Source organism: Meleagris gallopavo, chromosome 8 (genome assembly GCF_905368555.1).
Source record: "Meleagris gallopavo chromosome 8, MGAL_WU_HG_1.1, whole genome shotgun sequence".
Taxonomy (NCBI): domain Eukaryota; kingdom Metazoa; phylum Chordata; class Aves; order Galliformes; family Phasianidae; genus Meleagris; species Meleagris gallopavo.
The window spans coordinates 10,426,251-10,447,538 of record NC_139411.1 but is presented as its reverse complement, the minus strand read 5'-3'; the positions used below and the strand labels follow the sequence as shown (position 1 = coordinate 10,447,538).

The 21,288-nt window shown below is 48.6% G+C and overlaps 2 protein-coding genes across 2 annotated transcripts; one reads left to right on the top strand and one right to left on the bottom strand.

Annotated features, from left to right (window-relative positions):
• Positions 1 to 569: 569 nt before the first annotated feature.
• On the bottom strand, positions 570 to 12,324 carry TSPAN15 (tetraspanin 15). Its single transcript, XM_085229030.1, has 8 exons — positions 12,095 to 12,324; positions 10,871 to 11,056; positions 9,095 to 9,169; positions 7,520 to 7,615; positions 5,908 to 6,024; positions 2,856 to 2,903; positions 2,110 to 2,226; positions 570 to 1,700 (listed from the first exon to the last, which is right to left on the bottom strand). Exons 1-8 carry the CDS (start codon positions 12,188 to 12,190, stop codon positions 1,548 to 1,550), a joined length of 888 nt encoding a protein of 295 aa, XP_085085156.1. The 5' UTR covers positions 12,191 to 12,324; the 3' UTR covers positions 570 to 1,547.
• A 1,496-nt stretch (positions 12,325 to 13,820) lies between these two features.
• On the top strand, positions 13,821 to 21,252 carry TACR2 (tachykinin receptor 2). Its single transcript, XM_003207895.5, has 5 exons — positions 13,821 to 15,032; positions 18,032 to 18,226; positions 19,422 to 19,578; positions 20,000 to 20,196; positions 20,514 to 21,252. Exons 1-5 carry the CDS (start codon positions 14,629 to 14,631, stop codon positions 20,707 to 20,709), a joined length of 1,149 nt encoding a protein of 382 aa, XP_003207943.2. The 5' UTR covers positions 13,821 to 14,628; the 3' UTR covers positions 20,710 to 21,252.
• The last annotated feature ends 36 nt before the right edge of the window (positions 21,253 to 21,288 follow it).

Below are 21,288 nucleotides of genomic sequence, written 5' to 3'. Positions count from 1 at the left end.
ACATGGGCACACTGAATGAGGTGCTGGCAATGGGTCCCCAGTTCCTGCTGAGTACCAGCAGGGAGGAACCAATAAAGCCTACTCCCAAACACGGTGCCAAGAATTGCGGGTGGCCCCAAACCCTTTGTGCCTGAGCACCTGCTGTGATGAAGAGCTGCTCCCCAGCAACCCCAAATATTCTCCCATTATTTTATAATCACCCAACATGTAGCTATGCTTTTCTCGTCCCCTGCTTACCCACATTCCCCAAACAAAGACCAGAGTGCGTTTTGGAGGAGACAACCAGACACTGCTGATGGTAAGAGAGATGTTTGACCTCTCTAGCCACCATCAGCCATGCTGTCAATAATGAAGGGTTGGGCCAAGTTCTTTCCAAGAGCTGTGGAGATGTGGCACTGAGGGACGTGGCTCAGTGGGCAGGTGGGGGTTGCTTGGGTGAGCTAAGAGGGCTTTTTCAACCTGAGTACTTTTCTGATTCTTTTCTGGTAGCTGGAAAAGCACTGAACTTCCTCAGAAATCCTTGGTACAGGAAGAAGCCCTTACTTTCTCAGCACTGAGTGTCCAAATCATTTTGAAAAAAAATATATTTTTTTTTATTTTGACAAGAATCAAATTCAGAAACATTTCAACATAGATAATTCCCCCCAAATCCCCTCTAACACTTAATTTACTAACGAGGAAAAATACAGTACATATACAAGACTCAAACATCTCATAAACTGATACAAAAGCCAGACAATAACAAACTGCATTAAAAGTCTATCAAGCATTACCTGATTAATCCAACATTGGCATTTGCCCCATCATTAAAAGGCACAAAGGATCGAGCAATGAAGTGTTCAGTGTCACATCCATTACTGTCAGTAAATCGATCGAGATTAGCATAAAAAAGTCATTAAACACATGTTTAATATTCACCCTTTAGATCAGCAAGAAATCTCTCCTCCTATTTGCAGCCAGTAAGAAATTGAAATTGGGAAGGGCACAGAGAGGCTGCCCAGGACATGGAGCTGCAGCCTCATCTTCCAGCATACAGCCGACAGCTTTAATTGCTGGCGAGGCCGCCCTGCTTGCAGTGAGGCCCTGGGGTGCACAGGGAGTCAGAACCTTCCAACCCAAGCCACCCTGTCATTCCATGCAGCACCCCGCTCTGGGGTCAGTGGGCAGCCCCCAGCATTCTGCCTGGTTTTAGCCCCTTCAGAGGGAGGAGGAGGACAAGGAGGGAGGAAGGCGACGTGGAATGGGGCACGCATGGTGATTCCATGGCAGTGTAGGCACGGCGGTTACCTGGTCCGCTTCCCAAAGAGCTAGGAGCAACCTGAGCACGGCACCCAGGGGTCTCGTGAGAGCTCAACACACACCCAGAGGCAGCGGAAACGTTAAGAAATATTAAGACCACGGGGTAAAGAAGAGACTCTGCTTTTGGTATTCTGCTTTAAAAGAAATACCAAAGAAGAGTTAGAGTCGATCAGTCTCACCCAATGTCCGTAATGGCCACAGAAGCACAAACCCGCACGCAGGCTGATGGGCTCCAGAGGCTCCTGCCGTCAGCCCGGGTAGCACATGCAGCAGCCTGCGCTGGCAAACTCAGGATCGGGGCGCTGCCGCATCTCCCCGAACAGGCTCTCGCCAAGCTTGTGCTCAGCTATGATGTCTTCCACCCGCGTGATGTACAGCAAGGACAGCAGCACCCCCAGGAACTGCAAAACAAGGGCATCGTGCGCTGCTCACTGCACCTGATGGCACTGCTTGCACAAAGCACATACACGGCGCAGGCAGAGGGGCACGACGTAGCATACGCACTGACATAGAATTGTGGAGTATCCCAAATTGGAAAGGACTCATAAGGATCACAGGGAGCAAGCCCAAAAAGCTCCCATCCCAGTTAACCACAACAAGAAGTGGAATATCTCATATTGAAATTTCTGATGGGGATTTTGCACATAGGAGAAAATACAAGATATTGGGGGTTGGAACTGAATGATTCTTGACATCCCTTCCAACCCTACCCATTCTATGAGAAACGAATAGTGCTTGTGAACAGCTGATATGGCAAAAGATTTCCCACAGCACAAAGCAGCACTCCCTGTGGAGCCATGGCCCTTTTACCTGGGGGAGCAGGATGCCCAGCAGAACACCAGCCATGATGCTGTAATTGTCCAAAAACCAAATGAGCACTGCATTGGTGCACCCGCGGACATAGATGACGTCTTGGATGCTCAAGCGCTGCAAAGCAACAGAGCAGAGATTATTAAAAAAATAAAATCCACCTTTTTTTAAGCCACTCCCCCAGAAGAAGTGCATCTCATTCTAATTGTAGACCACACAGGAAGGACAGAAGAGCCTCTGCCGTTTTTATCAGTGCTTCCAAGTTTTAAATGCAGCAGTGGAAAAATATTAATTGCAGACAAGCTTTGCAGTAGCCTACAAAGGCTACAAGGCTGCGTGCCACAGCACAGCCCAGCAGGCTTGCTCCTCTTCCAGGAAAGAGCTCTTTCCAAGTATTTCAGATCCCAATGGTGGGTATTTCATTCTGATGTCCTAAATTGGCTGTACAGAAATTTACTGTAATCACATCACTACTTTGAATATTGACGTGTCCTTCTTTGCTGTGCAGTTACTGTAAGTGAGAGGTTATTTCTGGAAAGAAATGCTTCACACACATGTCAAACAAGGAATCACAGAAGATGCACAATCAAGTACAATCACTTTAATGGTTGCTTTAACTTTTCAGTAGATTCAAGCACGCAGAAGATCTTCTGTTACTGGCAAAAGTAACAAAAGATAAGCTCACAAGGATAAGCTCACAAAATCAGAACCTTTTACCATCACGAGGTGGGTGCTGGTTACTTTACCTCTTTGTCAATAGTCTTGTATCCGCACATGGTGTTGATAATGTCTGTCTGAAAAGAAAATAAAATGTAGAGTAAAGCAAAACCCAAGGGTGCCACTACCCCAGGTCATGGGCTGGGGACAGCCACACCACACTGCTTCCTCAGTTCTCAACACAGCTGGGAAGCAAGGAGGGACAGCCCGCAGCAGTGATACCTGTGCCCAACTCAGCCTTGGGGAAAGCAGGATGGTGATTACAGCAGGCAGAACCAAGAGCTTCTCCCAGGACCCACAGGATCAGACCTCCACGAGGCAGCTGACCCCTATCCATCCAGAAAGGAGTGTAGTGCCACAAACCAAAGCTGGCTTGACAGACCTCTAGGCTACGGCTGTTTCCATACAACAGCCAGTTTTAATTTTAAGGCTTTAATGGCTTAACTTGTCACATGAAGAAAGCAGGGATTAAGGCAGTCGTTCCATCACGATGACAACTTTCAACTTGGAAATACCTGAAATCTAAATAATTTCCAATACTACAAACGCTTACATGAACACATTACAAACCCAAAGCCTGAGTGTTTGCATTCACAGACGCTTACCAAAACACTTTCTGCAGCCATTTAATGCTTTGCTTGAGCTGTGAAGCCCAACTGGCCTGACAAGGCTTATAGGAAAGTACAGCCCTCGACTTACAAACCAAACATAAAGCCCACCAGGATCAAATGAAGCAATGCACACAGTCAGCGACAAAGCCAAATGAGAAGAAGAAAATGAGGAAAATAAAGCAGAGCAAACTCTACCTTGATGCTATACACCCCAACACAAGGAAAGACGTAGAATTGAGATTTCTAAGTGCTGGTGGCCAAGGTCACATCTTTTATGCACACCAAAAGCCAGGCTCTCCCTTGACCATGTGACAGGCAGGCCAACCAGGTTTGGGGCACTCCATAGAAGCTCTTCCAGTGCATTCTGAAGGCACAAGGGGAGGTCCCAGCTGCAGTACTGGGGCACGGTTGCGAGGGGACCGCTTCTCTCACAGCACTTGAGCCTGACATAAACACAAGGCCACCAGCAAAATACTGGACACCAGAGAACTTCATGACATCATCGCTGAATTTTAAACACATTTGCTAACAAGACATGATGGCACAAGAAAGTGTGCTCAATGGAGATAAATGCATTCAAAACCAAAGTTTGCATACATCCGGGAATGGATTGTTATCTCGGCTACACTTGTGTAAGTCTTTAATAAATACTTTGACTGGACAATAATTCCTTCAGATTGCCTCAACAGCAGCATGACCAGGGCCTGGCTCATCCTGCACAAGGCTTTTAAAACAGATCTGAAGTCGACCCTCCTACACGAACAGGAGTTTTCCATGACTACAGAGTCACTGAGTAATTACAAACTTATCTGTGGCTTTCCAGGACAGAAACCAGCCTGTATTTGGAAGCATTTGTCAGACAGCCAAGATTGATGCATCTCCCAATGTTTTCCAAAGGCAGCAGGCTGTACAGCCACGCTGCTAACATTGTCCTGCCCAATGCACAGTCCTGCAACTGCAGCACAGCTACCAGCCCTTATGCTTTGCAGCATCTTGCTGAGCTTTCCAACATTAAATAAGGGGGTATCCATCATCTGGGGTCTTCTCCACACTTCTCAGTTAACTTGTCTGAGTTAACAAACCACATGCTACATCGCCTTTGCAAGAAACCCTATCCCTCCTTCCCCAGTTGTCAGTGAAACAAGGGGAAACAGAACTCCTTGCATTCCTCAGATAACTCCTTGGTTTTAAAACTTTCCTGACTTTGGTTTGCTCTTGAAATACACAGTCTATGTGATTACCTGTCTCCTGGCACATGGCATCATCTCTGTTCCCCACAGAAGCAGGAAGAGCCCATTTGTCACAGACAAATCCCAAATACTCGCTCAGTTACAAAATCCATCAGTGCGTAAAATAAGGAACACGCACCAAACACACGACCTAATAATTCTAAAGGAAACATCTGTGTAGCACCAACAGCCACTGCTTGTTATAGCGTTTCCCTTCACAGCGCTGCTGCAATTCTACACACGTGAACTGAGCTTTTAAAATAAGGCTCCAATTGAGAAGGGCGAGACTCAGAAAAACAAGCACTCCATTGAAACCACACTGAGCAGCCAGACTGCTCTCTCTGAGCCGCCCCTGCCTCCCTTCATCACCAACCGAGGGCAGAAGCCCGGGCTCTCCTCCACACAGTTGTGGATCAGCATACATCACTTTCAGATACACGACTTCTCAAACACCTCGGGCTTAAAACATAGCTGTTTAGCTTTGGTTTCTCAGAATAAATCTCAGCTCAGCACAGATCTAAACACACTTCTTCTGACACACAAGAATGTGTAAGTGTAAGCAATAGACACCTTTGTACTATACATACTTCTCAGCAATATCCAGCTGGATTACTGAGATTACTATTGCGTTTCTCTTCCCTTCTTTAATCAAACACCCAAGCCCGACAAGGAAAGGGCAGCACCTAGCAGGCACCGGTGGGCTATCCATCACAGGTCTCTGTTGGAAGAGCTTCAGGAAACAAGATTCAAGGTGCTGACAAAAGTGGCAGGGCTGGCACTGAGTGGGAATCACCACCCACCACTGGCCCAAGGGACGTGAGCACAGTGAGGCAGTGGGTGCCACTTTTCAGCTGTGGTGGCAGTGGCTCACCTCCAGTGGCACAGAGATAGGACGAGAGGTGTGCCAGGGGAGGTTCAGGTTGGGTGTTAAGACACATTTATCCTCCAAAAGAGCGGTGATACAGTGGCACGGGCTGCCCAGGGAGGTGGGGGAGTCTCCATCCCTGGAGGTGTTGCAGAGCTGAGGAGATGTGGCACCGAGGGACGTGGGCAGTGGGAGGTGGGTATGAGAGGGATTTGGGCTTTTCCAAGTTCCATGCTTCTATCTTTCTATGACTGAGTGGTGATAGGTTGATGGTTGGACTTGATGATCTTGGAGGCCTTTTCCAACCTTAATGATTCTTGGATTTCTCCATCTGTGAGGACAGAGGGTGGCTCAGCTAATGAGACAGCAGGCTCACCTTGTTCCGGACACAACACGTGTAAGGCACTCCGCAGGCCAGCGGTCCCGGAGCGGCGCAGTTGTGGTAAGCATTCTTTGACCAATCCGTATAGTCTTCCCCACCGCAACACTTAAACTGCAAACACGACACAGAAGGCAAAGGCAGATTGCAGATCATTACAGAAACTCTTCTAATAGCTGGAGAGAAAAGTAGGAATAAAGCAGTTTAAAGAGCGCTGAGGGATGGAGCAGCTCCCCAGGAAGACACATGTACTAGTTAAGTATAGTTATATACACAAGAAAAATACGTAAAAAAATGGGGAAAAAAAAATTCTGATTAAATGGAGCGATAAATATTTACATCTCCTGAATGCTTTCAGAATCAGCCAATCTCTATGGAGATCAGTGCAAAATGGGGAAGAAAAGACTCTTTGATTGCAAGTAGAAACATTATTTAATAATATATCATATAAAGTCATATCCAACGTGTGAAGGATCAACAACAGAATGCTTTCATGCTCAAGACAGAAAAGGCAGAAAGAGACCCAAGTGGCATTTAAAATATCTGGGAGTGACACAGCCAAGCCAGCATAGCTCAGCATGGACTATCAATTCAACTGACAATATTTCTGATCACATCTAAAAAAAAAAAAAAAAAAAAGTGTTGATATAAGGTATTAAAAAATATATATATATCAAAATATTTCAGGCGTAATTTAGTTAGTAGAACTGAGATCTGGCAAAAATAAAATACTGTAAGTTTACACTTGCTTAATACAAATATTCACTCTGTGTTTTAAAGGAAAGGAGAAGCAGCAGTTTACTTCATCGCTACCATTTATCTCACTGTATATATACAAAATTTTGGGCAGCGCATGGAAACTTTAACGCATTATGAAGTATTATGACAAAACTTCCTCAGAACAGTTTGGTTTTGACAGACTTTCCGCGCTGACTCTGTTTTTCAAAGCAGATGTGCCCTTACCATAGCGATGTCATAGAACTCCACAGCATTTACTAACCTAACTTTTTCAGTACTTTTTACTTGGGAAGGCTATAGGCACCACGTGAGCTCTGCAAACACATTTCTGAACGTTTTCTGCTTTTCCTGTCATCCCTGAACTGCATGGCAATACTCTTCCCTAAGCCAAGAAACATTTCAACACAGCAGCATTAAAAAAATAGGGCTGTGAGTCAACTGCACGTGCCATTAAGTAATGCTCAGCTGTGCTCACTGCAATTTCTGAATTTTAATTGCAGGTATATACACTTCCACAGGGATTTCATTTGAATAACCACCCTATTAAAGGGCTTGCTATGTGCCCTTGAGTGAAAACACACCAACCAGGTTCAAACAGCCCACTGCCACCTCTCTTCTCCACCTCCAGCACTTCCAATAGTTAACCATTGGTTTGGGATGTCTTGGACAAGCCAACAGAAACACAAAGAAGAACGGTGGAATTGAAGCGGAGTTTGTCCAAACCTGGCTGTGGGTCCCATAGAAAAAAAATCAAACACTTGAGGGCTCACTGAGAATCTGATTACCACATCCCTGGATCACTGAGGACCCACCACATCTTAGCATTGCTTAGGACTGAGCTAGTCTTCAAGAAAGGAAAAAATGAACAAACCCGCTTTTGAACAGAATCCATGATGTTCTTGAAGTCTAAATCATCGTAGTAATTCTCAATTCCTCTTCTAATGTTATCATTCAGAAACTTGATTGTCTAGAAGGCAAAAGCAAAAAGAGTCATCAGTTAGAAATGCCAAAAGTTAAAGAAAAAGTCAAAGTTGTCAGGCTCTGAGCTCCTGATGGAGCTGTAAGTATCCCCGTTCACGACAGGGGATTTGAACCAAATGGCCTTCAGAGGTCTCTTCCAACTTTAGGGATTCTATGATTTGCTAAGTGCTAGCTGTGGGTGGTGTGCACAAAAGGACAGCCTGTTTTTTATTTATTTTCATAAAACAAGAATGGTTATCACGTTGGAAATTAGAAATGCCACCTCCATCTATCACACCCCAAGGCTTGATACTTGCCCTTGGGATCCTGGGACACACTCTGTTCTTCAAGAACACAAACAGATGTGAGCGACAAGGACAAGCAGTTGACAACCAGTGACAACCCATGGCAATCAGTTGTCCCACATCCCCAGTGCTCCAAGGCAAACGGGCACAATGGACATGGACTCGCATATACAGGCAATGCTTTCTTTGTAAATACACACCACTGAAGGGTATTTCTTACAATAAGCACAGCTCAAAGAAAAAAAAATAGAATGCCTCATATCTGAGAGGGGAATAGGGAAATAAATGGGGGGGAGGGGGGGGAAAACACTGGGACATGTACAACGATCAGCATTTACATGGAGGCTCTTAGCCTGAGCTTCTATTAAATGCTTCCTTCTCCTCCCCATCCTCACCCCAACGCATCCATTCATCTCACAGCACAAACACAAAGCCCTGGGCCCGGGCACTGTCGCCAACAAGCACGTTGGGAAACTGCTTAGCACAAGCAAATCCAACAATGTGCTTTCTATGTACAAAAGCCAATCACTATTCCTCCTCACCCTCTCAGCAAATACCATTCGGTGTTTACTTCACTATCTGACCCATGATGTCCCCTCCTACACCGCATGGGCTGCAGTGCTCCAACCACGGCTCATGAGAGCACAGTGTGCAGGGCCAAAGTGAGCCACGGGGAGCGTGTTCTTACTATTAAACTCAAAGAAGAAATCCGTTGTTTTCCATGAGTTTGGGGTTTTTTTTTTGTTTTTTTAAATGAAGGTGTGGTAAGCTTGTAAATGTTGATGTCGGCTATAGAACCGAGCTCTTTTGCTTATGGATGTGGGCAGGGAAGAGATGCCACTCAGGTCAAGCATGTTGGCCAGTAAACAATGACTTAGTCTCCAAACGCAAATCTGAGCTGGGAACCTGAGAGATAGAAGGAGAATACAAACATGCTCTGCAATATATTAAGAGCTGAAAACCCGCTTTGCCTGTACCAAACCACACACAGATATTCTCCAAATTCTCCATCCTGGAGTTCATTTCCAGAACTGATGACCAGTTCCACCCTTCCCTATCCTGAAGAGCCCTAAGGAGCCTGTGCTCACATCTTCAGACTTCTTTCAGCTCCGCTGACAAACTGAACACCTCTCTTTGCTCAGCAGCACAGCCATAACTCCACACTCATAACCCCAGCTCACCTGGTTTCTGAAAATCAAGGCCACAACAGCACCGGCCAGCTCGATCATCAGGCACAGACCCAGAATGTACATGAACTGGAAAGAAACAACAGCAAGTGAGATCTTACAACAAACCAGAATTGCTCCTTCAATGACTGTGATAAAGTCTGTAACACTGCCAACTTTCTGAATACAAAATGTGTTCAAAGAAAAATAGATTTTGTTTTGTTCTCATAAAAATTGCTCATGCCACAGACAAGACTTCTTTCCTCACTTTGATTTCTTTTTCTCCGAGTCAGCAAATCTATAACCTTCTGGTTTGAATGGAAACAAAACTAGGAGGTGCATTTATCATATTTCTACCTACAAGAGCACTCTGCTTCATAACAAAGCTCATAAATGCTCAGCTACATGCAGAATGTTACACTTTTATGCTCTAAAGACAGCAATTACCTGTTAGCTTTCATTTCTTTGGTAAAGTGGTGCTTTAAGGTAATCCAAACCATTTTCTATCAGTTTGTCAGTGTTAAATCAGAGCCAAGTTCTGGCCTTGCTACATTTTGGCACATAGCTCTCAATCAGTGTAACTTGGACACAACCCACTGGGTGGTAAAACCCAGATTCTGAGCTCAACTGTTTTGGGTGGACAGGGTACATGCAGCACCACCTCAGGAGTCCCTGCTCTTCCATCAATAATGACTGCTTTAACCAAAGCAGATGTCTTTTGCTTTCACCCCAGACTTCTCCCTGCAGATCCTCCCGGGCCATGCTGCTTTCAGCTCTGTGCCACCCACACCACTACTTCTGTTCCAAGTTACCAGACAGACAGATGTCTTTGCTGCTGCTAAATGGGGAATCAGCCCAAGGAACACACTGAGGGACTTCCAGGCTCACTCCCACAGCATGAACTGAAAGCGTGCTCCGTGCCAGACAAGGAAGCACAACCCCCAGGACGGGTTCTCAGCCATTTGATGAGGAGAGTACAACACTCTTCAGCCAAGATCCAGCAAATAGTTTCAAAATTCACTATGATCTCTTGCTTTGGTCTACGTAACATCCTCCCCCACCTCCTCCCCAAGCTAGGGGCAGCCGGGCCCCAGCTATCTCCATGCAATGTGACCAAGGCTGGTTCTTGCTCTTGTGGCTGCCTCCAGTTGAAACAAGAAGTTCTTGGAGGAACCATCGTGCCCAGAACTAATCCCTGTGCTTTGTGTTTCCTCAGCCCCCCAGCCAGTAGGCTGCGAGAACCCCCTGAGAAGCTGCAGCCACACCTCGGGGGGGCTTCTGTCTATGGGGCAGCACTCCAAACATCATTCATCCTCCTGAACATGCCCACGGTACAGGGAAACAGGCATGTGCCACGGCTCTAGGCCAACCTCTCAGGGTAGCAGGGAAACAGCTACCATCACCTGAAATCTGCTCCTTCTAAATACACAATGTTTTTAGGTCACTTTTTGCATTTTCAGCAGCAGCTTCCCTAAAAAAGCAGCCTGGCTCCCTCCATCCAAAACAGATGACCTCAGGATCCGGGTTTTACTACCCAACGGGATGTACAGGAGATGTTTCCATAGCACAGCTGCTCCCCAGCCTTCTGGAGCACAGCCAGCTCCAGACTCCCATTCCTCATCAGCTTCTCCATGCCCATGGAGCAGCAAATCACCCACTACAAAGTCAGGGAGTGCAATGAAATATTTTTCAGCATAGACCTAGATAGGGGCCCAGCTCTAAATCTAATCTATGTGATGATACAAAGCAATAAGCTCTAACTACCATGAAGAAGAAACAAACGGCACTTACTGCTTGAAGAAGACAGAGGTTGTCCCTCAAGGAAGCCAGCACGCCCACAAAAGACACAAAGAACATGATAATGCCCAGGACGATTAAAATGATGGCTGGGGCTAAGAAGGCACTTTCCAGAGTCTTGTACTTCTGTCTTTCAACTTCTGCATAGATCCCGACAGCGAGAACAAGGCCCCCGATCACCTGGAATAATTACAGAACATGGAGATGATGTTTTTCACTCCCACTGTACCAGATCCACAATCAGGTGGATCTGCAACCTGCTGTCACCTGAATAAACCCATGTGAATTCTCCCTTTGAAGTACAGCACAGCCTTAGCAGCACTCTGGGAACGTGGACACCTCGAGGCTGCGGGGTTGTATGCACACCCCCAGGACAACCCGTACTCTGCTGGCACCAGGGAGCAGCCGGCTCAGAGCATCACAGGACGGCTCAGGGCAGAGGGGACCTTCGAGACCACCCAGTCCCCATCCCGTGCCGCGGGCAGGGCTGCGAGACCAGGTTGCAACCCAAGAGGGATAGCGGGAGCTGCGCACCGCTCCTCCGCCCTCCAGAGAGCAACCAGCGGCAGCATCCCAGCCGTCACCGCCCGCTGCGCTCCGGCACGCACGCAGACCCTTCGCCCGTTCACCAGGCGGCAGCCACTCCGCACCGCTGTAAGGATGATCCCGTTCCTGCGAATAGAGGGGAAACGCAGCCCTTCCTCAGGCACCTGCCTGCTTACATCCCGCCGGCCCGCAGGGAAGCCAGCAGCCGGCCTCGGTTCGCTCTCCCCCACCCCAGCCCCGGGGGCTTCCTCTGGGGCTTTCCCACGGAGAAGAGCAGCGACTTCTCAGCACTACCCATCCGCTCAGCCCCGCACGGGCAGCGCTTCTCCTTAAAGCGCTCGCTCACGGCAGCGCCTCCCGGTCACAGCGCAGGGGGTGGCTCCGTAGGGTTCCAGAGGGCGACGGACTCGGGCGGTGCCGCTGGCAGGAGGCGGCTCAGGCGCGGCCGCAGGTGCCCGGGTCCCTCGGGGAGCTCCGCCCCGGGCTGTGCCGTGCGGCCGGAGGGACCTCGCGCCCCCGGCGCCGCGATAAAGCGGGGCTCGAGAGCAGCCCAGCGGCCAGCCCTCCTTTCCCAACCACCGCAGTTAGGAAACGCGGGCGGGCTTCATCCCCGTAGCCGCGCGGGGACAAAGCAGCCCCCGCCCCGCAGCTGCCCCCGGCCGCTCGGCTCACCCAGAAGGCGGTGCAGTAGGTGATGAGGCTGAATTTGAGGCAGAGGTAGGAGAGCCGCGCGCAGTACCGCGCCTGTTCCGCGTCCCCCGTCGCCATCCCGCCGCCGCCTCCCGGCAGCACCTGCCGCTCCTCTCCGCTCCTCCCGGCACCGCCGCTTCCGCCCGCGGAGGGCGCGGGCAGCGGGGACGCGTCCCCGGACCGAGCGCGTCCCCGGCGATGAGCGCGTTCCCGATGCCGAGCGCCGCGGCTGCGCGCTGCCGGGAACAGAGCTCGGCCGGGAGCGGCGACGCCGTCACAGAGTCGCGGGTTCGCTGCGGGAAGCGGCGCTGCGGGAAGCGCGGAGCTGCTTTGCTCAGCGGCCAGCCCGGCTGCCCGGTGCAGACAGCGGCAGAGCAGCTCGGAACGTATAACGCCAATAACATAGAACAATCATTCCGAGTATTCCTTGCCTTAGTTATCGCCAATTTCGAATGCCTCTGACACCTACCACCTCGTCCCGTTGGCATCACTCACAGCTGGATGTCCCTCGTTAACAACTCGTGACTTCGATTGCCCTTTCCCAACACAGTCCCTTGTTTTCATGCTCCAGTTTTGGCAAACATAACCTCAGAGCAGGACATGCTGGATGGGGACGCTGTGTGATAGCATCATCCATTTGCCCACTGGTATTACTCTGGGGTTTCTACAAGGAAGCCATGTGAAAATAGCTGAATAACCCTCTTTTGTCTAAATCTCAGGCTTTGCCTCAACACCAAAACAACACCTTTCTGGACACAACTAATAGAGGTCAGCAGTAAATGGCTTTCCTCTCGAAGCTGAGGCCAACATGCAATACAGTGAAAGCCTCCACCACCTCTCTGTGTTATCTGTGTTCCAAAACACAAAATGTACCTTGTTCACGCTCGTTGACCTTCCAGCCCCACATCTTTTGTTTGCATCTCTCACCCTTTGCTCAGCCCTCTATCGCGCCGATAGAAAAAGCAACAATGACAGCAGCCAAATCCAACCCCTGCCTTAGGTTGCCCCTTTCCCTTCTATGTCCCCAGCAACATTGCAGGAACAGATTTTGCTCATGGCCACGGACAAGTGTGAATTCTCAAGGAACTTGGAGCTGCCTTTGCAAAAATCACTCCAGTTTGGAAGTGAAAAGGCCAAGAGTGCATGCTCCCAGCCAGCCAGGTGCCAGGCCGATAGTCTTGTCACAGCAATGCCAGCCTGAGAGTAAAGGTGATGGGTGGAAGTGAGTGCAAATCCCTGGTGACAGCATGACACACATGAAACACATCCTGCTTCCAGCAGAGCAGGCATGAGCTGTTGCCAAACAGCCTTTGAAGCCTCAGCCTCACTATGCTGCTTGTATTTATGTAGTTTGCTCCAGCTCTGACAGTGAGCAGAGCTGTGCTCACTCAGCCCAGGCTTCTCACTCACTTTTCTGCACCAGCTGAAGTGGGGCTGAATTTTCAGTAGCTGAAGGGAGATTTCTGGTGGATTTTTTCAGATGGACTCTGAGAACCAGCATCCCCCCAGAGCCGTACCAAAAGTCACTGCTCAGATCTGGCTGTGGCAATAAGCACTGGCAATCCTTCATGCACCAACAGGATGTGCTGCTTTCATTTGCATAAATTAAATCATACTCCATCTATTAAACACTGATGGCTGAGTCACGTTGCATTGCACAGTCACCATTCAGTGAAACGTATCAAAATGCTGATAAGCTGACAGATAGCTGCAGAGGGCAACTTGCTCAACTCTCATTGAGTATCGTTTCCTTTTTGCTGCAGGAGTTCCCACGAAGGCCCTGGATATACAGGGACTGCAGCAATGCAGCCAGCCTTGATCTCAGCCTCCAAACACTGATACAGCAGCACTTCCATTTCAGAGTTTATTCCCAAACAAACGGAGGGAGGAAAAGAACTTTAAGCACCACTTTGCTGCGTTTCATTTGATGCCAACTTGGTTGTTTAGCTTTTGCCTGTGAGGCTCCACCTTCTTTCCGAGTCCCCTTAAACCACATACAACATCTATCCCAGTGCAGCTCCTGCCCAGCACACCAGCAGAGTCACGTCCCCGTGGTGCTGCGGAGCAGTTGGGCACCCTGTGCCTCCAAAAACTACCACCACACAATGGGATTCCCATTGGATTGGAAGGATTTGTGGCTTGATACATCTATCAATATCTTCTTGGCCCTCCAATAATCTAAAGGAAGAGATTGCCTGGCACCAACTTGGGAAACATTCCTCTTCCTATTTTAAAGGATAAAGGAGCACAAGTGAGAAGAGTTTTTCTCTTGGTTCCGCTCTTCTCACGCAGGTTACAATGCCAGGCAGGGAGGAGGGCCTCTCTATCGATCATCTCCTCCTGGCACTCTGCTGCCTCACTCAGAAAACAAGAGGAGAGGACACGAGACACCTCATCCCAACGTGTTTTTAACGGCCCTTGAACCATTGGATTGAGGATTCATAACACCAACACCGACTGCAAGAAAGCACATATATGCCAGATGATTTTGTTTTGTGCTTAGCTGGAAAGAAAAGATGAGCACCTTTCCCATTTCAAACACCAGCAACATTTCGCAGGCCGACTACCTCGAGGACGATGACAACTGGACAGCAGTCACCCAGTTCACCCAGCCAGGATGGCAGATCGCCCTGTGGGCCATCACCTATTCCTTCATCGTTATCGCCTCCATCATCGGCAACGTCACCGTCATCTGGATTATCCTGGCGCACAGGAGGATGAGGACTGCTACCAACTACTTCATCGTTAATTTGGCCCTTTCGGATTTGCTGATGTCCGCTTTCAATACCATCTTCAATTTTATCTATGCCAGCCACAACGTCTGGTATTTTGGCGAGGAATTCTGCAGGTTTCAGAACTGGTTCCCCATCACCGCAATGTTTGTGAGCATTTACTCCATGACGGCTGTTGCGGCGGAGAGGTAAGAGGCAAAGGGGGAAGATAAGATCTGAAAAGCCTTTCCTGGGTTACAAATCATGATTGCAATGCTTTGTGCGATCGGCCCCCACCTACTGTGTCAGGTGCCTTATCAGAAGAGTGGGGTGAGCGCTAGGCAAGTAGGCTATGGGGTTACAGGCTAGTCCTGGCATGAAAGTGTGCTCTTCTGGCTTATCTCCATCCTGAGTCTATAACAAGTGAAAGTGGCTGAAATTTTATTGTTCCCGTGTTACTGATCATAAAATGTTCCCCCACCACCATGTTATCTCATTCTTTCTTTTCCAACCATGAGGAGCCATCCCTGGGATGGAGCTGCAGCAATAAGAACACACTGTGGGACGCTGAAAACATTGTAAACCGCAGTCCCACTTGCTAGCCCAGTGCGCTGGCAAACCCCCAGCAACAGTGGGAAGCAGATTAGGAACGGCGGTCGGTTGCAGCGGATCACAAGAATGGCACATTCCAAGAGAAAGGGAAGTAATCAGAGTGATTTTGTTTGACTTCTGAGGTAATTGGCATTTTCATAATACTCTTTCCATCTGCCAAGCCTCTTTACTCGAGCTTAACTTCAGGCACTCGCTGTGTTTACACCTCATTGGTAAGCAGCGTGACGCTGTTTTTCTTTTTACTAGAAAGTGGTCAGAAGTCCATGGGAATTTTCTGACCTGCAGGCAGTCAGTGAGGGCATGGAGCAGCTAAGTGCCCTTCAGGACTCTCTGCTCTCCTTCCTTCCATCCTTCCGCCCTCCCTCTGTTCATTCCACTGTCCGCCTGACTCCAGGAATCTTTCTGGCAGAGGCCTGTCCCCAGACATCCAGAAATACTGCTGCTTCCTTATTGAGCCCTTCTGCTGACCCCACAGTTCCCCTCCGATTTCCTGTTTCTTATCAAGCGTGCATATCTGCAAAAGGCTCTTCCAGGGAGACGGTTCCCCTAGAGCCCCCCCGAGAAGCCCTACTCTGTGACTCATTGGGGTGAGTCCATCTCTCCCACCCCGCTCGGGGCTGGGCTCGCCTCACGCACCCAGCAGCAGGAAGCAGGAGACAGGCGCATCACAGCAGATAAACAAACCAGCTGGCGAGAGAAGGCTTTGCCCTGCATGCGTGACGCCCAGAAACCGGCCCTGCAGCTTGCCAAGTACGGGGCAGCGGCTGCCGTAGCGGCTGGAAGGGTTGGTAATAAGCATGGGGATGAGTGATGTGTTGATCGCCCTGCAGATGAAAGCAAGGCTGTATTTAGATGCAACAGCAGCTCCATCTGAGACTCCAATACTCTTTTGCTTTTCCTGGCTTGAAATCAAGGGCTGTTGGTAACAGCTGTTTCATACACAGTCTGCTAAAGATCTTCGAAATAACCCCATTTCGGCCTGTCCCCACAACTTCCCGCTCTCGTTCCTTAGGGACGTTCGATGGAAGTATCTATACAGCCAAAATCTCCCTGTTCGCTTGGCAAAGATCAGAAAGAAAACTTGGCATCTCCCCACAAACCATATTTAGCTATTCTCGCTTATCCTTAAAATAGATCCTGACACGGTCTTCTGGAAACTTGCAGCTTCCATTTATTGTTATGAGAACTCACGTCCTCGTTGGCTCCATTGCTTAGGTTTAACAGAACACTGTCTTTAGAACCTGTTTATTGTAAGGAAGGGGGACAAGAAGTGTTCGATCCATTCGTCATCACTGCCTGCCTGGACAGTCACAGCTTCAGTTGCTCACATCCACATCCTGGGATGTCCCGCGGACGGGGGTACAAGCAGGGGACAAAGGCAGATCTGCACAGCAAGAGGAGGGAGGAAAGCACGGTGATACTCTGGGCTCCTGCAGCATGGGCTGCTGGTCAGGCTGCTCCAGCAGCACAGCAATCATACCTGGGACCCACTGGTCACCGGAGCTGCAGATCATGGTTTTGGGAAACACTTTGGAGAATATTTGCAATGTCATGCTTCCCTGAGCAGGTTCAAGCATTGTATAACACCGCCTGCGATGAGCTAAGGAAATGCAAGGTGACACGAGCACTTTATAGCTAAAAAAGGCTCTGCTGTGTGCAGCTCTGGCTTGTTGACCGTGCTGCCTGTGTGGGCAGCCACTCTCCGTCCTGCAGCAGTGTCAGCGGAGCTCCCTCTCAACAGCTCAGCCAGCAGACAGCAGAGGATCCACAGATTTCCACCAGAGGCCATTGGCATTTTCCACTCTATTTTGCCTTTGTAACAACTGTGACAAATACTGCGGAAAGCATGACAAGAAATGCATAATTGATTATGTACTCATTACGATCCCATGCGTTTCTGCTCAGGGAACTTAAAACCAGGCAGAGAAGTAATCCAATAGTCAGATGTGGCATGAGGGCCCTGAGCAGGTGTAGGGCAGAAGGGGCAGCCCGTCCCTTAAATCACAAGGGCTCCAGCTTTGGCAGGCAGAGGTGAATAGCAAAACAGTTTCCCACTGCTAAGAATCAGTGGGAAAAAATGCAGTGTAAAGGATATTGAGAATTGAGGCTCCAATCTGCTGTCTTCATGATACTTGGTATCAAATGATATCGACACAGTGGGAATAGTGTGTTTAGGTCTTTTTGGTCAAGAAGGGAAGAAAAGCAATGCGTAACTCCAAACAAACACAAACAGTTCACAGCATCAAATTTTAGACCAAATATACAAAGCATTTTAAAAAATAATTAAAAATAAAACTAGCAAAAAGAAAAAAAAAACACCCATAATTCAAAGCAAGGGAAATACTTGAGAAGTATCATGTGCAGACAGCATAAGTGGTGCTTCCTCCTTGCACCAGAGGTATCCATCCATCCAAATGGGACTAACATCCTACCTTAAGACTTGCAGTCTTCCCCTTCAGAATGGACTTAGCTCTTGGAGCCTACCAGAATAGCTCTGCAAATAAGGCCCGCCATATCGTTGGGTGAATTTTTACACTTGTATTTGTTGCAAAGTTTACCAATGCAACTATAAATGTATTACCCATTTTTCTTGCAGGTATGTGGCAATAATTCATCCCTTCAAGCCCAGGCTTTCTGCTGGAAACACCAGGGTCATCATTGGGATAATCTGGCTGGTGGCCTTTGGGCTCGCCTTCCCACAGTGCTTCTATGCTGAGATCATGATGGACAACGGGACAACAAAGTGCATCGTCGTCTGGCCAGATGACGTTGGGTCAAAGCACCAGCTCACGTAAGAGAGAGGAGAAAACTCACAATTTCTACAAAAAGTTACCAAACTAATTTAGTGTCTGAGCTGTTGGCTGCACACTGTACTGGGGGAGAGGGCTGAAGGAGGGTGAGATTTGGGAGAACCGCATAGTGGGGGAAAATAGGTTTGGGGTAGCCCATCCTAGCTTAGTTTTAAGTCAGCTGAGGGAACAGCTGCCATAGTAAAGAAGGGTGACACACAGTCCTGCCCTGCTTTGCAAAGTGGCTGTAGGAACAAGGAACTCTGGACACCTCCTGTGGCTGCTCACTGCCTCTGTAACTGGTTGTCACACAATTACGTGCCAAGTTCCAGGAGCTCTGTGTGAGCCTGGCTGATCTGCAGCCTGTCCAGCATCATAAATCTTTGTGCATCTGCCAGCTCACTGCTCCCGTGCACCCTCAGACCTGAAGGATGGGGAGGCAGAGCTACAGGAGGCGGGCAACAGAGCAAACATCCCAAGGAGCAAACAACAGCAACCAGCCTGATACCAATCCCTGCGGAGCTCTGCAGAACAGCTGAGCCTGGTTCCTAAGCAATGAGGAGTTACATGGTGTTGTCATGCAGAGAAAAAGCACGCATACCCGGCCTTGTGCAGGCAGTGCCAGCAGTGTGTGCCAGAGCCCTCCTTCCTAATCCAAGTTTTCATACTGTTTATGTTAATTTGACAGCCACTGTAACTGAGTGAGCGGGTTGTTCCCTCCCCATAAATGGTGCCTGCTTAGAATAGTCAAACCCAAGCAGAGGAGCTGTAGGGTAACAGGGAGCCAGAGCTCACATACAACCGAGGACCGTGGCAGCACTTTCATCTGGAACAGAAATGGAGTAGTGTGCAGGTGACAAATGCTTTCAATACACCACTCACATGCTGTAGCCCAGCAGTGGTCAACCATCCCACCACAAGAGAGATGAGCCTTTGCTGGAGTCACCGTCCCTGGTGTTGCAGCCATGGAGATGTGGCACTGAGGGATGTGGGCAGTGGGCAGATGGGGTGGGCTGGGTGAGGGGAGAGGGCTTTTCCAACCTCATGATTCCACGATTCTGTTCACAGAAGCCCCTGTAATGATGTTGATAGGCAAAATTTCTTGATGATGCTTTGCCATTGAAGTTGATGAGAGCCATCAACTTCTCCCTTCAGGAGACACACTGATATGGAAATGTGCTTATTTTTCTTTTTCAGGTATCACATTGCAGTGATCGTGTTGATTTATTTACTACCTTTAATGGTGATGTTTGTTACGTACAGCATTATAGGAATTACTCTGTGGAGCAGCGCAGTTCCAGGCAACCACGTTAATCGAGTCCGATACAAACATCAAGTTAATGCCAAAAAAAAGGTCAGAAGTGAGACTCAAAAATGAATATCCTCAGCACAGCAGCTCTTCTGGCTCCTGCTTCAGTTAAAGCTTGCATTTGATATGAAATCTTGCAGGATCTTTGGGCATCAAAGGTTGATGGATTATATCTTGGGCAAGGGGCAAAGGGCATCACCCAGTGAGCAGGGTAAAAGCAACGTTCTCTACACCCCAGCCAGGGTCCAAAGAAGGCAGCTCACATCAGTGGCTGCCCGGCAGAACTCCATGCCTGGTGAATCCACATGCCTCCCATTTCCTTCACCGGGACTGGTTTCCTCGCCCGCACGCAGCACCTCAGGGGGGCAAAACAGGCCTAGAACAGCAGCAGAGTTTTGTATATCCCAGCAAGCTCAGCCAGACAGAGGCCCAGGAGTAATGCACACTTCTTATTTCTTTTCCCCAGTTTGTGAAGACCATGGTGGTGGTTGTGATCATTTTTGCGGTCTGCTGGCTGCCCTATCATATATACTTCATCCTGGGGAGTTTCAAGGAAGACATCTACCAGCAGAAGTACATTCAGCAGGTTTATCTCACCATCTTTCTGCTTGCCATGAGCTCAACAATGTACAACCCTATCATCTACTGTTGTCTCAACCAAAGGTGAGTAGCATGCCTTAATATAAGGAAGGAGGGAAGAATCTGCAACCCCCTCAATGCATCTGCTGGCCCAGCACCAGGTTGATTCAGTCACTTGCTCCCCTCTGAACCCCCAGCATGGGCATGATGCTCATGTGGGTCTGCACACCTCCAGCAGCACCAGCCCAGTTTCACTGGGACACCACCAACAAAACGCCCAACCCTAGAGTGGTACCTTTTATTTCCATGGTGATTCAGGGGTAGAATCAAGATGCACGTTTGCTCTTTCTCTGTGTGATTGAAAAGATCTTTGCATTTATCTTCCTCTCTTTTGCTTACAGGTTTCGTTCTGGTTTCAAATTAGCCTTCCGGTGGTGTCCATGCATAAGAGCAACTGAGAAAGACAAGCTTAAACTCACAGCCCCATCTCTCTGTCAGTCAACCCGCAGAAAGGCAAGAAGATCAAGTTCCAACACTGAAACTCAATTCAATGAGAAAGAGAAGACCTCACTTACCCTCACCCAGCAAACCCTTTGATTTCTTCTGAGAAGCCTGCCCTGAACTGTGCTGAATTCTGGGGTTTTCAGGCCTGCCACTTCCACTCTCACCAATTAGAAGTGAGAAACAGTTCCCTAAAAAGTTATCTTTGCATGGATTTCTATAAGCTTGTACCAAAATATGATGTAATTTTCCTGTTAAACTGTGCTCAGGTGACTCCTCTACCTTCACCTCCTTCATTGTGGCACCCAGCTGGGGACTGGTTCTCTGAAGAATCACAGACAGGGTTGGGTGAGCCTGTCCCTGAGGAAGGTGCTCAGCAATATCTGCTGAGGTCAGCTCCTTAGCCCCCACACTGAGCAGCCAGGATTGCAGCACATGGCGTGACACATGGGTGTGCAATAGCCATGGCATTTCTGAACTTTGTACTCTGAGGCTGCCTGTACCACAACCTCAGCAGCCCTGCCAAGTCCCCATCACAGAAGCCCCTTTGTTGTGCCCTTCTAGACTTACCCATTTCTGTCATCACCGTTCTTTCCTTCTCGGATACTAAAATAAAGGCTGAAATGTGTCATCTTCAAAGCCTGAGTTTCGTGCACGTATGCAAAACAGAAGCTG

Bases quoted from the DNA above. Each gene is read 5' to 3' on its own strand.
- TSPAN15 (XM_085229030.1), bottom strand. From the start codon at position 12,190: ATGGCGACGGGGGACGCGGAACAGGCGCGGTACTGCGCGCGGCTCTCC. The intron at 11,057-12,094 runs GTGAGCCGAGCG...TAATTATTCCAG, and splicing joins CCTACTGCACCGCCTTCTGG to GTGATCGGGGGCCTTGTTCT. The intron at 6,025-7,519 runs GTTTGTTCATTT...TCGTGTTTGCAG, and splicing joins TGGATTCTGTTCAAAAGCGG to TTTAAGTGTTGCGGTGGGGA.
- TACR2 (XM_003207895.5), top strand. From the start codon at position 14,629: ATGAGCACCTTTCCCATTTCAAACACCAGCAACATTTCGCAGGCCGAC. The intron at 19,579-19,999 runs GTCAGAAGTGAG...TCTTTTCCCCAG, and splicing joins AAGTTAATGCCAAAAAAAAG to TTTGTGAAGACCATGGTGGT. The intron at 20,197-20,513 runs GTGAGTAGCATG...TTTTGCTTACAG, and splicing joins TACTGTTGTCTCAACCAAAG to GTTTCGTTCTGGTTTCAAAT.